At 39.9% G+C, this 17,480-nt stretch overlaps 1 protein-coding gene across 2 annotated transcripts in view; it reads left to right on the forward strand.

The window, feature by feature from the left end:
* LOC126191297 (actin-related protein 8) overlaps nucleotides 1-17,480 on the forward strand; it is a 175,359-nt gene that overhangs the window by 119,974 nt on the left and 37,905 nt on the right. For both annotated transcript variants that reach the window (XM_049932123.1, XM_049932124.1), the window contains exon 10: nucleotides 9,640-9,889. In XM_049932123.1, the coding sequence (XP_049788080.1) occupies nucleotides 9,640-9,889 (250 nt within the window). The remainder of the gene's footprint in view (nucleotides 1-9,639; nucleotides 9,890-17,480) is intronic.

Raw genomic sequence — 17,480 nt, forward strand, 5'->3', positions numbered from 1 at the left:
CAATGTCAGGCGAGTGATGGAGCCCTTTAGGGAAATAGCGAAAAGGTCGGGGAAGAAGGCCAGTGTTCACTCTGTCTGCTTGCCAGGGGGTCTCATCCAAGATGTGGAGGAGGCCCTGCCGGCGGCGATAGAGAGCACTGGGTGCACCCGACTGCAAATTGTTGCTCATGTCGGCACCAATGACTCCTGCCGTCTGGATTCAGAGGTCATCCTCAGTTCGTACAGGCGGTTGGTGGAATTGGTGAAGGCGGAAAGCCTCGCTCGCAGCGTGGAATCAGAGCTAACTATTTGTAGTATCGTTCCCAGAACCGATCGCAGTCCTCTGGTTTGGAGCCGAGTGGAAGGTTTAAACCAGTGGCTCAGACGATTCTGCGGAGATCTGGGGTGCAAATTTCTCGACCTCCGCTATCGGGTGGAGAAATGTAGGGTCCCCCTGAATAGGTCAGGCGTGCACTACACGCCGGAAGCGGCTACAAGGTAGTGGAGTAGGTGTGGAGTGCACATGGGGGTTTCTTAGGTTAGAGAATTCCCTCCCTAGGCCTGACAAGACGCCTCCTGAGATGCAGCAAGGTAGGAGTAGGCAAAATGCAAGAGGGAATAACAATACTAATGTGCTAATAGTAAACTGCAGGAGCGTCTATAGAAAGGTCCCAGAACTGCTCTCATTAATAAACGGTCACAACGCCCATATAGTACTAGGGACAGAAAGTTGGCTGAAACCAGACGTAAACAGTAATGAAATCCTAAACTCAGATTGGAATGTATACCACAGAGACAGTCTGGACATTGAAGGGGAAGGCGTGTTTATAGCGATAAGAAGTGCAATAGTATCGAAGGAAATTGACGGAGATCCAAAATGTGAAATAATTTGGGTGAAGGTCACGGTTAAAGCAGGCTCAGACATGGTAATTGGGTGTCTCTATAGGCCCCCTGGCTCAGCAGCTATTGTGGCCGAGCACTTGAAGGATAATTTGGAAAATATTTCGAGTAGATTTCCCCACCATGTTATAGTTCTGGGTGGAGATTTTAATTTGCCGGATATAGACTGGGAGACTCAAAGGTTCATAACGGGTGGCAGGGACAAAGAATCCAGTGAAATTTTTTAAAGTGCTTTATCTGAAAACTACCTTGAGCAGTTAAACAGAGAACTGACTCATGGCGATAACATATTAGACCTTCTGGTGACAAACAGACCCGAACTATTTGAAACAGTTAACTCAGAACAGGGAATCAGCGATCATAAAGCGGTTACTGCATCGATGATTTCATCCGTAAATAGAAATATTAAAAAAGGTAGGAAGATTATTCTGTTTAGCAAAAGTGACAAAAAGCAGATTACAGAGTACCTGACAGCTCAACATAAAAGTTTTGTCTCAAGTACAGATAGTGTTGAGGATCAGTGGACCAAGTTCAAAACCATCGTACAATATGCGTTACATGAGTATGTGCCAAGCAAGATAGTAAGAGATGGAAAAGAGCCACCATGGTACATCAACCGAGTTAGAAAACTGTTGCGGAAGCAAAGGGAACTTCACAGCAAACATAAACATAGCCAAAGCCTTGCAGACAAACAAAAATTACGCGAAGCAAAATGTAGTGTGAGGAGGGCTATGCGAGAGGCGTTCAATGAATTCGAAAGTAAAGTTCTATGTACTGACTTGGCAGAAAATCCTAAGAAATTTTGGTCTTATGTCAAAGCGGTAGGTGGATCAAAACAAAATGTCCAGACACTCTGTGACCAAAATGGTACTGAAACAGAGGATGACAGACTAAAGGCCGAAATACTAAATGTCTTTTTCCAAAGCTGTTTCACAGAGAAAGACTGCACTGTAGTTCCTTCTCTAGATTGTCACACAGATGAAAAAATGGTAGATATCGAAATAGACAACAGAGGGATAGAGAAACAATTAAAATCGCTCAAAAGAGGAAAGGCCGCTGGACCTGATGGGATACCAGTTCGATTTTACACAGAGTACGCGAAGGAACTTGCCCCCCTTCTTCCAGTGGTGTACCGTAGGTCCCTAGAAGAGCGTAGCGTTCCAAAGGATTGGAAAAGGGCACAGGTCATCCCCGTTTTCAAGAAGGGACGTCGAACAGATGTGCAGAACTATAGACCTATATCTCTAACATCGATCAGTTGTAGAATTTTGGAACACGTATTATGACTAGAAATCTACTCTGTAGGAATCAGCATGGGTTTTGAAAAAGACAGTCGTGTGAAACCCAGCTCGCGCTATTCGTCCACGAGACACAGAGGGCCATAGACACGGGTTCACAGGTAGATGCCGTGTTTCTTGACTTCCGCAAGTCGTTCGATACAGTTCCCCAAAGTCATTTAATGAACAAAGTAAGAGCATATGGACTATCAGACCAATTGTGTGATTGGATTGAAGAGTTCCTAGATAACAGAACGCAGCATGTCCTTCTCAATGGAGAGAAGTCTTCTGAAGTAAGAGCGATTTCAGGTGTGCCGCAGGGGAGTGTCATAGGACCGTTGCTATTCACAATATACATAAATGACCTTGTGGATGACATCGGAAGTTCACTGAGGCTTTTTGCAGATGATGCTGTGGTGTATCGAGAGGTTGTAACAATGGAAAATTGTACTGAAATGCAGGAGGATCTGCAGCGAATTGACGCATGGTGCAGGGAATGGCAATTCAATCTCAATGTGCTGCGAATACATAGAAAGATAGATGCTTTATCATTTAGCTACAAAATAGCAGGTCAGCAACTGGAAGCAGTTAATTCCATAAATTATCGGGGAGTACGCATTAGGAGTGATTTAAAATGGAATGATCATATAAAGTTGATCGTCGGTAAAGCAGATGCCAGACTGAGATTCATTGGAAGAATCCTAAGGAAATGCAATCCGAAAACAAAGGAAGTACGTTACAGTACGCTTGTTCGCCCACTGCTTGAATACTGCTCAGCAGTGTGGGATCCGTACCAGATAGGGTTGATAGAAGAGATAGAGAAGGTCCAACGGAGAACAGCGCGCTTCGTTACAGGATCATTTAGTAATCGCGAAAGCATTACGGAGATGACAGATAAACTCCAGTGGAAGACTCTGCAGGAGAGATGCTCAGTGGTTCGGTACGGGCTTTTGTTAAAGTTTCGAGAACATACCTTCACCGAAGAGTCAAGCAGTATATTGCTCCTTCCTACATATATCTTGCGAAGAGACCATGAGGATAAAATCAGAGAGATTAGAGCCCACACAGAAGCATACCGACAATCCTTCTTTCCACGAACAATACGAGACTGGAATAGAAGGGAGAACCGATAGAGGTATTCAGGGTACCCTCCGCCACACACCATCAGGTGGCTTGCGGAGTATGGATGTAGATGTAGACAATAACACAAGGGAACAGCCTCCAGAGTTGCAGGATATTCCAAAGCACATGACAATAGCAGTGGAAGATAATGAAATGTTAATTTGCAAGAAACAAAATTGTGTTTTGGCCAAGAATTGACACAGCAGAGCTGTTGAGTGACAGAGTTGTACTTTTGGTGTATGGAATAGCATGTGATTATCTAGAGTGAGCTGTGTTAGAACCATGGACCTTGCGCTTGGTGGGGAGGCTTGCGTGCCTCAGCGATACAAACGGCCGTATCGTAGGTGCAACCACAATGGAGGGGTATCTGTTGAGAGGCCAGACAAACATGTGGTTCCTGAAGAGGGGTAGCAGCCTTTTCAGTAGTTGCAGGGGCAACAGTCTGGATGATTGACTGAGCTGGCCTTGTAACACTAACCAAAACGGCCTTGCTGTGCTGGTACTGCAAACGACTGAAAGCAAGGGGAAACTACAGCCGTAATTTTTCCTGAAGGCATGTTGCTTTACTGTATGGTTAAATGATGATGGCGTCCTCTTGGGTAAAATATTCCGGAGGTAAAATAGTCCCCCATTCGGATCTCCGAGCAGGGAATACTCAGGCGGACATCGTTATCAGGAGAAAGAAAACTGGCATTCTACGGATTGGATTGTGGAATGTCAGATCCCTTAATCGGGCAGGTAGGTTAGAAAATTTAAAAAGGGAAATGGCTAGGTTAAAGTTAGATATAGTGGGAATTAGTGAAGTTAGGTGGCAGGAGTAACAAGACTTTTGGTCAGGTGAATACAGGGTTATAAATACAAAATCATATAGGAGTAATGCAGGAGTAGGTATAATAATGAATACAAAAATAGGAGTGCGGGTAAGCTACTACAAACAGCATAGTGAACGCATTATTGTGGCCAAGATAGACACGAAGCCCACACCTACTACAGTAGTTCAAGGTTATATGCCAACTATCTCTGCAGATGACAAAGAAATTGAAGAAATGTATGATGAGATAAAAGAAATTATTCAGGTAGTGAAGGGAGATGAAAATTTAATAGTCATGGGTGTCTGGAATTCGAGAGTAGGAAAAGGGAGAGAAGGAAACATAGTAGGTGAATATGGATTGGGGCTAAGAAATGAAAGAGGAAGCCGCCTGGTAGAGTTTTGCACAGAGCGTAACTTAATCATAGCTAACACTTGGTTCCAGAATCAGAAAAGAAGGTTGTACTCATGGAAGAATCCTGGAGATACTAGAAGGTATCATATAGGTTATATAACGGTAAGACAGAGATTTAGGAACCAGGTATTAAATTGTAAGACATTTCCAAGGGCAGATGTGGACTGTGACCACAATCTATTGGTTATAAACTGTAGATTAAAACTGAAGAAACTGCAAAAAGGTGAGAATTTAAGGAGATGGGACATGGATAAACTGACTAAACCAGGGGTTGTACAGAGTTTTAGGGAGAACATAAGGGAACAATTGTCACGAATGAGGGAAAGAGTTACAGTAGAAGACAAATGGGTAGCTCTGAGGGATGAAGTAGTGAAGGCAGCAGAGGATCAAGTAGGTAAAAAGACGAGGGTAGTAGAAATCCTTGGGTAACAGAAGAAATATTGAATTTAATTGATGAAAGGAGAAAATATAAAAATGCAGTAAATGAAGCATGCAAAAAGGAATACAGACGTCGCCAAAATGAGATCGACAACCCAAAAATGAGCAGGGATGGCTAGAGGACAAATGTAAGGATGTAGAGGTTTATCTCACTAGGGGTAAGATAGATACTGCCTACAGGAAAATTAAAGAGACCTTTGGAGGAAAGAGAACCGCTTGTATGAATATCAAGAGCTCAGATGGAAACCCAGTTCTAAGCAGAAAGGTGGAAAGAGTATATAGAGGGTCTATACAAGGGCAATGTACATGAGGACAATATTATAGAAATGGAAGAGGATGTAGATGAAGATGAAATGGGAGATATGATACTGCTTGAAGAGTTTGACAGAACACTGAAAGGCCTGAGTCGAAACAAGGCCCCGGGAGTAAACAACATTCCATTAGAACTACTAACGGCCTTAGGAGAGCCAGTCCTGACAAAACTCTACCATCTTGTGAGCAAGATGTATGAGACAGGTGAAATACCCTCAGACTTCAAGAAGAATATAATTCCAATCCCAAAGAAAGCAGGTGTTGACAGATGTGAAAATTACCGAACTATCAGTTTAATAAGTCACAGCTACAAAATACTAACTCGAATTCTTTACAGACAAATGGAAAAACTGGTAGAAGCCGACCTCGGAGAAGATCAGTTTGGATTCCGTAGAAATATTGGAACACGTGAGGCAATACTGGCTCTGAGACTTATCTTAGAAGAAAGATTAAGGAAAGGCAATCCTACATTTCTAGCATTTGTAGACTTAGAGAAAGCTTTTGACAGTGTTGACTGGAATACTCTCTTTCAAATTCTAAAGGCGGCAGGGGTAAAATACATGGAGCGAAAGGCTATTTACAATTTGTACAGAAACCAGTTGGCGGTTATAAGAGTTGAGGGGCATGAAAGGGAAGTGGTGGTTGGGAAGGGAGTGAGACAGGTTTGTAGCCTCTCCTCGATGTTATTCAATCTGTATATTGAGCAAGCAGTAAAGGAAACAAAAGAAAAATTCGGAGTAGGTATTAAAATCCATGGAGAAGAAATAAAAACTTTGAGGTTCGCCGATGACTTTGTAATTCTGGAAGAGACAGCAAAGGACTTGGAATAGCAGTTGAACGGAATGGGCAGTGTCTTGATAGGAGAATTTAAGATGAACATCAACAGAATCAAAACTATGATAATGGAATGTAGTCGAATTAAGTTGGGTGATGCTGAGGGAATTAGATTAGGAAATGAGACATTTAAAGTAGTAAAGGAGTTTTGCTATTTGGGGAGCAAAATAACTGCTGATGGCCAAAGTAGAGAGGATATAAAATGTATACTGGCAATGGCAATGAAAGCGTTTATGAAGAAGAGAAATTTGTTAACATCGAGTATAGATTTAAGTGTCACGAAGTCGTTTCTGAAAGTGTTTGTATGGAGTGTAGCCATGTATGGAAGTGAAGCATGGATGATAAATAGTTTGGATAAGAAGAGAATAGAAGCTTTCGAAATGTGGTGCTACAGAAGAACGCTGAAGATTAGATGGGTAGATCACATAAATAATGAGGAGGTATTGAATAAATTGGTGAGAAGAGGAGTTTGTGATACAACTTGACAAGAAGAAGGGACCAGTTGGTAGGACATGTTCTGAGGCATCAAGGGATCACAAATTTAGCATTGGAGGGCAGCGTGGAGGGTAAAAATCGTAGAGAGAGACCAAGAGATGAATACACTAAGCAGATTCAGAAGGATGCAGGCTGCAGTAGGTATGTAGCAAAATTGGAAAATTTAGAAACTGAACATTAAGTAGAAATGCCATAAGTGGACATGGGGGTATGAAAAACAAACAAACTGGAAACGGTTGAATACATAATGAATAAGTCTGTGTGAATACAAATTTAGGTCAGGTAGATTAAGCAAAAGGAAAAAAGCAATATGTAAGCAGTGGATCATAGTGTAATGAAATAGAGGAAGAATTGTATAAATTGGAGACTTAAGTTGTGGCAAATTTGTGTGTTGATGGTGTATTGAAAGCTGACCAGATGAGTGGACATCAACTGGACTTTAATTTTGATGACAATGGATGAAGATTCAGAAGGACAGAAGTGAGCAAAGAGAAGAAGACTACAGAAGATACCAAGGCATTTACAATGATTTACTGTGCTACAATAGCAGAAGACTGTGGAAAGCGGGCACAAATGGATCAGGTAAAATACAGCAGTTTGAACAGTATCTAGAAGAGGAAGAAAGCACCATTGAAGAAGAAAAAATTACCCATAATATCATTGAGAACCATACTGTAGCACCACCACTATTTTTCAGCACTACAAGGGTGCAGGCGAGTGTGGAATTTACCAGACGATTGTTCTGACAGATGCAGATGCATTGCTTTCCAGCCAGTGGGCCACCTTGGGGCTCGCTTCAGCTGCAGTTGACCTTCTGACCTCGGCACACACCCAGGGGGACATTACCACAACAGAGTGTTGCTTTCCTCAATAAAATGTATGACTAATAATGAAGCTTCTCTGAGCCACTATAAATCATGTTCCTGACAACAACCCACAGTCTCAATTCAACCCTGCCTCTGTAAAGGTTATCCACGACAGGTCTCTTGATTTCGGTGTCATGTATGGGATCAACATCTCAGGCTGTACCAGGAACCTTGTCTGCAGCCACAACTTGCAGTGTCAACATGCAATGGGGTGAGTGCAGTTTATGTTTATTTTTGTTGTCATCCATCTCAGGCTCCTATAACACAAAAACTGAAGAGAGCAGACCAAAATACAATAAAAGGAAAGTGAGCAGAAGAAATGTGTGGCAAAGAAAGGAGAGGGAAGAGAGGGTGAAAGGGAAAATCAAATGAGATGGAGAACTAGAAACTATTTTGAAAACATCGACATCACAGTTGTGCCCCAGGAGAAAACATAGAATTGTTTTACAGCAGCAGACTGAAGCCTTTTTATGCTATAGTAACAAGTGGAATAGAATTCTGTTCATAAAAAAACTTTACGAGTGTAAATGACTTCGCGGTATTCAAAATATTATCTGCAAGTGGACACTTAGGTGGTATTTGTTAAGCATTGAGTTTACAACATGTCCTAAACTGACAGCAGTAGCCTATGTAACTATGAGTAATAGCTTACGAAGATTCGGGGGGGTGGGGGTGGGGGGGTGGAATACCTCATCCCATCAAGCAGCGAGCTGAGCCAAGTCTACATGTCAACACTGCAAAGGCACGGAACTTTACCAACACAGCTGCCGTCTTTGGGTTCAGTGGGTATGAGTCTGTGCACGCACAGGGCTTACCACTGGCTGCTGGTGCCAGAGCAGGAGCATTGACCTACAACCTACAGCTGTGCATGCCAAGCCAACAGCTAAAGTTTACAAACAGGGCCATGTGTACTATAGCATGAGCACATAAAGTACCCTTCCATGCTGAACCACAAGTGGCCTATCATCATACCCACTAATTAACTGTGCTTATGTGTATAGTGCAAATGTGAGGAAAAGTGTCTTTCATGTGATGTTTGGTTTGCCAATTTACATACTGTTTTCTTTCAGCTGATGGATTCAAACTAAAGACATAAGGTGACTAATGACATGGATGTTGTTTAGCTGAATTGTTAAGTGATTGACATCTCATTTCTAATTGTATGTTTTGATGGTTAATCTTATTTTATGTTTTTTTTCTATTTGTTACGTTTAAAAATCAGAGTATACTGAATCACTTGCGTAAAATAAGTTTGGTCAGCAGCGGTATGTATATATCTGTGTAAGGGTTATGTTAGTAGTAAGCAATTAATGAATAATCTGTGACCATACTAATGTGAAACACTTACAAAGTAAGCTAGTTTATGGTACTAGTTATGCAATTCTAATTCCATTAACTTTAAGTTTTGCCTATTCTTGTTTTTGTAATTTTTCAAATTTTTTGCCAAATTTTAAAAAGAAGGTGGTGGGAAAATTTAAGGTATCTTTGCCTTACAGTGATACCCTTGCCTTAATCTAATCTTTGAGTGGCAGCCAGAGTGCAGAACAGTTGTTAGGGTTGCATGCTCACTTTTATTAGAATGATACATGCAGGATGAGTGCTGAGCGAATAAGAATATTGAGCAGAATAGCTGGAAGTATAAGAATGCATGAATAATTTTATATCAAAGTAGCAAATAGTTGGTGCATTGCTGTCAGAAATAGCAGTCATATAATTTGCTATTTTTGTCTTTTATTGAACAAGAAAATTGGCACTGTGCTTGTAATAGGAAAGAGTACATATGTGTGTACTTATCTTGTGAAAAAGAGCAAGTTTCAGTTTAATAAGTAGTGTTCTGACATAACTCCGTCACTCTATCTGCGAGAGGAACAGGAAAGGAAATGACTAGTAGCGGTACAGGGTGCTCTCCACCACACACTCTACTGTGACTTGCGGAGTATTTATGGCGATGTACATTTAGATGAACTGCTGTGTGTGTAGAATTATTTCTTTCTTTTTAATGTTCAACATATTGTATAATTTAGTACTTGCACTTTCAATATTTACTTCTCCCCTACACTGATAGAGCCTTACAATATTTATACTACTACTAAAACATGTGGCAGTTTTCACTAAATTTTTCAGTTCTTACTTAAAAATTCATATTTCTTAGGGGAATATGTTGATTTTGTTGTTTTTATTCCATTTTGACAGAGACGGGGAGCGAAAGAGGCCCTGGAACCTTTGTCAGGTGGTTTTGGTGGAAGTGAACTGGATGGCATGAATGCAGGTCTAGACTGCAGTGGTGTTGGGGGACAGACAGGTGAAGAAGATATAGTAGTGGATGCTATGGATGCAACAGTTCCAACTACTGTTCGGGATGCTGATACAAAAGAATTTGTTGTTGGGCCAGAACAGGTTCTTGGTCTTGATCAGGCTATTCTACAAAGTATTGATCGTTGCCGTAAGTCCAGATAGTTACTAATGAATCACACATTTGTTATAACTGTCTAGTTATTTGTTATAACTGTCTAGTTTTTCCCATGTCCTGATTTTCAGTATTTTTAATCAAGATGTTGCTGTTGCAATGCATATTTTATAGTATTTCGTATGTTATTGTTACAGGGAACAGTTTCTTAAGGAAATTTTTGTAGCAGAAGTTATGTAATAGTAATTTACAATCACTTGACTGTTTATTCTGAAAGTATCTTAAGATTTAAAAGAAATAAATTTTGAAATGGTTATTACAGTGTAACTGCAGACATAATTTGCCACTGACTCAATGACAGATAGAAACATAATTTACCAGATAATAACTGAAGTTGTTATGGTCCATTTACCTGTAGTTTGATGTTGCACTCAGTTTTGATGAAAGTTGAAGTCTCGTATCTTCCTGTATTTATATATATATAAAAAAAAAGAAAAAAAAAAGAATCATGGAAACAGATGCTGTTAAGGATAGTGCTAAATGATGTAGACCACATAAGAAATGAATTTTAATAGGGTTTCCTTCCACTTTATTTGCACCATAATGTAGTCAATAGCCAGTTCCAAGTTTACAATTTATAGTTTCTATAGGTAAAGGGATGCACATCTCTTCCTTTGTAAATACATATGGAAGAAGAATCACCCAATCATTAAACACACTCACAAACTTTGTTAAATTCACAGTGGCATAAACTAGCTTGGCTAAGATTGTTAAGACTCCAAATATTACTCGTTTCATATTCCTTGCAGACATATGTATTGTGCGTATCACACTGTTCAGAAGAATTAAGGGAACATGATGTTGGGCATCTGCCATACTCCACTGAGCACTAATTGAGGACTGGGTATGTTACCAAATTGTAATGTTATCTTTCACAGATTAAATACGCAACAGAACATCACTAGATCCTCAATAATTTCTGTAAAAAGAACTGATATGTCTGACAGGTGTCAAAAACAAAGTGGAAACAGTCATTTATCCCATCATCCTGGGTGTTTTTCATTGGATTTTCAGACAATACAGTAAAGTGTATGCTCTAGGTGAGCATTTATCACTGTCTGACACCTATGTGCCATTCTCTGTATAAGCCTGTGGAGGTCACCTTGTGGCATCCATTTCCATTCTGCAATGAGAGTCCACGAGAGTTCCTGGAGAGTCTGGGGACAATGGTGAACACTTCTGTCAGGATGATGGTGAACACGTCTGTCATGCGTGTCCCCACATATGCATAATGAGGTTTAGGTTGAGACTCACAGCCAGCCATTCCATTACTTCAGAACACAATCCTGCGAACACCTGCCACATAGGCCCTGACATTAGAAAGAATTCAGGGTCACCACCATATGCAGCAGTCACCACATAATCCACCAGGATCTGTTTGATGTGCTGCCTGGCAGTAAGGCAACTGTGGACAGTGACAAGATCCAAATGGCTGTCAATACTGAAACCTCCCCACAACATCACAGAACCTTGGAAATCTGTCAATTTTCTGGACAGCATTTGGCAGGCACTACTCACCATTGGTCCCCACATATGAACATGGCCATTGTCTTGTGTCAGAGAATATCTGGACTCATCTGTGAATAGCACGTTTGCCAGTGATGAAGTTGACTGTTGACATGAGAATGGCAGAATTGTGGGTGAGCTGCAAGATGTTTTTGTGTCAAACGTGTGCTCAAACAGGACTTCTAGGACATAAGGTTCATTTGCATAACTTGTTCATTATAGTCTGATCGGATACAGTGACTCCAGTGGCTCTTCTGAAATCCTCATGCTATTCTGTTGCGGTATCTGTATGACACTGAAATGCTGAGATGGTCAGATATTGGTCTTCATATGGGGTTTTAATGCTTTGGCGACCTTGTCCAATTCCCCTTGTGCACTGACCTGTCTCTCTGTACTGCGTCCACAACATATGGATTACATGTGGAGAGGCATTGGCTTCTGCAGTAAAATGACTGAAAGTCCATTCTTTTTGGATCAAACAGAACTGCCCTTGCAGATTGTACTGCATTAAAATGTCACATTGCATGTGCTTGGTCGAATACCATGTCCACAACTGCCATTTGTGTACCTCACTAGAAAACGCTGTGACACTGGTACACACTTCCTTCTGAAGGGTCACTGGACACTGTAATGTGTAACACAACCACTAGATGGTGAATAATTTTAATTGTTGCCTTCAGTGAAAGTGAAGATCCCAAGCCATTCAGTGAGACCACAGTTGCTGCCTGTATCAAAATAGATTTAACATGACAGATACTGACACATGTGTTCCCCTAATTATTTTGAGCAGTGTATACGGGGAGTGCAGAATTTCTCTTTAACTGAAAAAGAGGTGTTATCCAGCTGCTGGCAAGACACAGATTGTAACATGATCTGACGTATAGATGTTGTCGATGTACTGGTTGGTCACAGACTTTGAACTCCATATATGTTTAGCATTTCCTTACTAGCCACACACTTTCATAGGCATAAGTATATAAGTATATGATGTGAATCCTGGGGGGGGGGGGGGGGGGGCATTATGCTTTGAAATTCAGTTAGGTTAGTTTTTATTACTTTGCATGGATTTGTTTGATTTATGAAAAATATTTCACGTTATTAATTCACATCTGGAATACCCGTCTGATGAGTATAATATCCCTCTTGAAATAAATATTATATGATTGTAAATCAGTCAAAATCTTAATTACCAACTGAATTAATTAGTGAGAGGTATTGTCTGAGTCAGAAAAAAATGCAGCAGTAAAATTATATTGTTAAAATTCAGAATCTTGCAGTCCTAGTAAACAGGCAATTGGGATCTTGAGGGTTCATACGTTTTATGTCAGTTATTTTGTAAGGTACTTAATTTCAGGTAATTATAAATATGTTCTTGGAAAGTTGTAAATGTCTGCTTTTGAATGACTGGTAACAATACTTCCTCTGCTGCTTCTTGGCTCACACTGTTCTGCAGTTGTATTACGATATCGTAACTTCAATTAGCTGTAATTTTTAATTACTCAGGCTTCCATTAAGATCACTTAAATTATTGTAATCAGGAAGGTAAATATAAACAGTTGAAATATAAGTGTAACAGAGACTTTACATAAATAGTGATTTTATGTATTCCTTTAAAGATTACTTATATGTGTGCAACTACATTAGATGTAGAATAAAAGAACGAAAAATGGTAGTTATTCTTGGAAGCAGAAAATGGAACAGATGAACTGGATTCCAACTTGCTACCTTTGAAAGTGTATGCTAGTTCCATTTTATGAGAAAATGAAATTACACATTAATACAGGAATGTTGTTGTAGAAATATTGTTAAAAATAATATTGGAGGTATTAAACTGATTATATTACACAGAGTGAACAATAAGAAGTAAATGTATGGCATGAATTTAATAAGATGCAGCTTTTTAGAGGCATATTAGCTACAGAACATCTCTTTGTATAAATCTGTGATATTGGTGACACTTCTATGAGAGCTTGGATGGTGTTAGGTTGCTTGAGAAATATGAAATGTTATATGAATCATGCTTGTGGAGACTTTTTTGGTGCAAAAGACCCTTATATTTTCATTTATTTTTGCTGTCTGTACCACAGAGTCAGTACTAAATTACATTCTAGCACATCTAATGAATACAAAGATTTTTCTTAATACATATATAGCACATAGTAGATGATAATCTGATGTGTAAGCTACAGATTCGTAAAACGTCAGTGAATATTTTGTGGTTTGCATTTTATGATGCAAGGACAGCACATAAATTGCTGACCACCATACCACTCATGTAAAAAGTAGATGTGATGTAAACTGTATTCTTATATTAAGCAACTGAACTAAGTTGATGAGTCTCTCATATGTAGCCTTTCTGGGGTAGTTTCCTTTATTGAAAGGCATTCTACATTCACATAGGTGTTAGTTGCTGCATGTCTAATCTGTGAACCACAATCTCCTAAGGGAACAGATTGCATATTATAGTACTGGTGGCCTTCCTGACATGTTTCTTCCCACACTTCTTTCACTGTGTTTCAGACATGTGGCCAGGTACACTGAAATCAATAGTACGTAAGTGCCTGTTATGTATAGCAACCATAGAGATGTGGTTCACATAATCATTCTATTGGCAGTCTTGATATGATGAAACTGAAGTTTCTTACTGCTGCATCGCAATCACCTTCTGTATTATAGTCAAAAGATGACTGATGTTGCTGACAAGGGAAACTCTCCATCACACCCCTCTCAGCTTTGGTGGTAAGATGCATCAAAACTGAACACAGATCAAGCATGAAAACAGGAAAAAGGTGTACTGAATTGTAAAAATAGAAGTAAAATAGAAACAGTAAACAGTCTGAGCTCAAGATGTGCAACAAAGAGCGAAATGCAAGAACCATGGTGTCATGGTTGTGTGGTCACAGCGTTGGACAACAAAGTGGGAGATCTGTGTTCAAATTCCCCCCCCACATACACACACAGACACACTAAATTATAAACTTCCCATCGGCTGTTGACATGTCTGGTCTCCTTTTGCAGTGTTGGCAATTGTCACACAGTACATTGGTTATAGAACATGAGTTATGTAGTAAGAATATATTACCATCACAAGTAAATGTGATGACTAATGAGAGCAGGCTAGATGCTACATAGACCTCTCACAGAAATGAAAACAAGAAATAAACGGGTGTGAACTATGTTATAACAAACGAATTCAAGAGTCAGAACTTCAAAAACGGAATGCAAGAGTCATAACATCTGTTACTTGTGTAGAACAAATAGAATGTTTGTATGTCTGGAGGTCCCTTCCTTACGCTTTGCTGTTACAAACTGATGTTACACCACAACACTGACTCAAATCTGAATACAGCTAACAGACACATCAGTGACTGGATGGACAGGCCATAATTTTGTGGTAAAAAAAGAAAAGGGGTGGGGGTGCAGGAAGGAGATTTGAACACAGATCTCACCCTTCACAGTCCAGCAGTGTGACCACATAACCATGATGCCATGGATATTCATATTTGCTTGGTGTTGCACATCTTGAGCTTGGACCATTCACTGATTGTATTTTACTAATTTTTTTACAGTTCAGTACACCTTCTTCGTATGTTAATGTTCAATCAGTGTTCAGTTTTTGATTGACTACCCACTGGGCCACCTTACCACTCAATCTGAGGGAGCTGTGATTGGGAGTTGTCCTTGTGAGAGCTGACAATACATATATGGGCCAGATACGATAAAGATTTTGTTCATTCGAAGTGACTTGACAAGCTTCGAGCTTGTATGATGGCTACTACCTCTGAGGTAGACAATAATATGTACCTAGGTATTGATTGTGACCAATTTGGTTGGAAATCAGGGCAGAAGGTGCTTAACCTCATAAGGTTAATCAATTGTTTTCAACACATTATTAAATATTTTGATTGCATCTTTATTAGTGGTCAATAAGCCACTTTAACAGAGGGTGTATCTAATGTCTTTACATCCCTCCCTGTCCCCCCTTTCCTGTTACATTCATGAATGGTGTGTAGAAAGAAATACTATTGATAAGCCTCAGTGTGAGCACTGCATTTCTCTGATTTTCCTGTCATCATCAGTACATGAGATGGATGTGGGAGGATCTGGCTACTGAATTTCTGTTGTCCTCTTGAATATATTGTTAATGTTTGATGTTTTGGATTTGGGGAGCAGATAAATAGTACCCAAACCAAGTAACTGAAGGTTTGGGGGGGATATTGAAGTTCTTATTACCGTATTTACTCGAATCTAAGCCGCAGTTAGGCGAAAATGTTTCTCCGTTTGAAAATCTTTGCGGCCGCTTCTTTAGTACATCAAATTCTGCACAGAAATTAGAGTCATCATAGAATTAAAAATCTAGTCAGTTGCCGTGCTTCATTTCCGACTGTATCACTATTAGGCATAAGAATAATACGAATATAAACATGACACGATACGTATATTCTTCCGCGTTTGCTGTTGTCTCACTCTAGTTTCGTAGTTTATTAGGCAGGCAGGATTTAAATGAGATAGCAGCAAACACGAAAGAATACATGACAAAATGTTGATATTCGTATTATTCCTATGGTGAAGAGAATACAGCATGTGATTCACATTTCATCAGGTTCCTATTAGCAACCATCTCTTCTCACAGGTAGGAAAAAATTCAGAAAGTAGAGTTGGCCATATTGACAAACATCCCAAACAGTCTTGCATGTCGGATTTTCGCATTACATTGAAATTCTGCTACATTCGAAGATGAACAATACGGAATTTGTATTTACTTCATTGCGGAGGTTTTGGTGCCAGTATTTATCTTTGTGCCTACATAGCATGCCTGTGTACCTTTACATATATTCGACGGCAGAAGTTAGTTGTGGCGGCACCTACCAACATTTTTCAGAACTCCCACTTGCTTTGCACTCGATTCTAAGCCGCAGGCGGCTTTTTGGATTACAAAAACCGGAAAAAAGTGCGGCTTAGATTCGAGTAAATACGGTAGTCTGATGAACTGTGTAGTAAAGAAGTGTTTGTGCTAAATAGCAATTACTTTTCTGCAGCACATTTTCCTTTTCAAAACAAATGATATTTGATGCAGATAAGTCCTTGTGGCTCAGTGTAATTTATGTACAATGGAGGTGCCATAAATTGGGTTATTGGATTCTCTACAACATAACATATATGAGGCCAAATTTTTTTGCCAATAAATTAAAACCAGAGTGAAAACCCGAAGAAGTCTTGCACAAATGTGTTTTATAGTGTCTCTTGTATGCCCGTTGATTGTGTCAGATCACATTCTTCAATTCTGAACACGCAGTGAGCATGTATATGTACCTAGAACAATAGTATCTCCCCCCACGTGGGAAGAGCATGCTATCATTTGATTTCTTCATGCTGAGGGGTTTTCTTCCTGATTTCATGCATCCCACGTAATTAAATGTCATGTAATTGTGGCAGTGGTGCAGGAACTTTGAAATAGGACGTACAGACATTCATGATACAGGCAGTCAGGGAAGAAAGCAAGTGTCAACTGATGATCATGTTCCACGAGCAGATTGGGCGATTCAAGAAAGTCTATGAAGGCCAATTCAGGACAAGTGAAGAGGAATGTTGTCATCAGGCATCGTCCTTCTTTATGACAATGCTTGGGTGCATACTGTAGCTGTGACAAAGACACTCTTGCCGCCGTTTCAGTGAAAAGAGTTTGATTATCCCCCATACAGTCTGAACTTGGCTACCGCTGATTTTCTTTGTTCGCAGGAACTGCTGTATTTGGGGACAGCATTTTGGCACAGACAGTTAGCTGCAGACCAACATAGAGAATTGTCAAAAAGCACAGGCAGACCTCCTTGATGAGGGAATTAGATAGTTGGCAACATGCTATGACAAAAGTCTTAAGTTAGTAGTCAGAGTGTATAGAGAAGTACTGGAAGGTGTAGCTAAATGTTGCAAATAAAACGTTTTTGTTTTTCCCTGTGATTTCCATTTCTTGACCTGTCAGACAGTTATACGAAGAGGCATCTCTGCAGCTTCCAAGTTGTAATCCAGTGGGTTTGTCTGATTTGTTGGGTGCTAACTTGAT

The sequence above is a fragment of the Schistocerca cancellata genome, chromosome 6 (assembly GCF_023864275.1).
Source record: "Schistocerca cancellata isolate TAMUIC-IGC-003103 chromosome 6, iqSchCanc2.1, whole genome shotgun sequence".
NCBI lineage: Eukaryota > Metazoa > Arthropoda > Insecta > Orthoptera > Acrididae > Schistocerca > Schistocerca cancellata.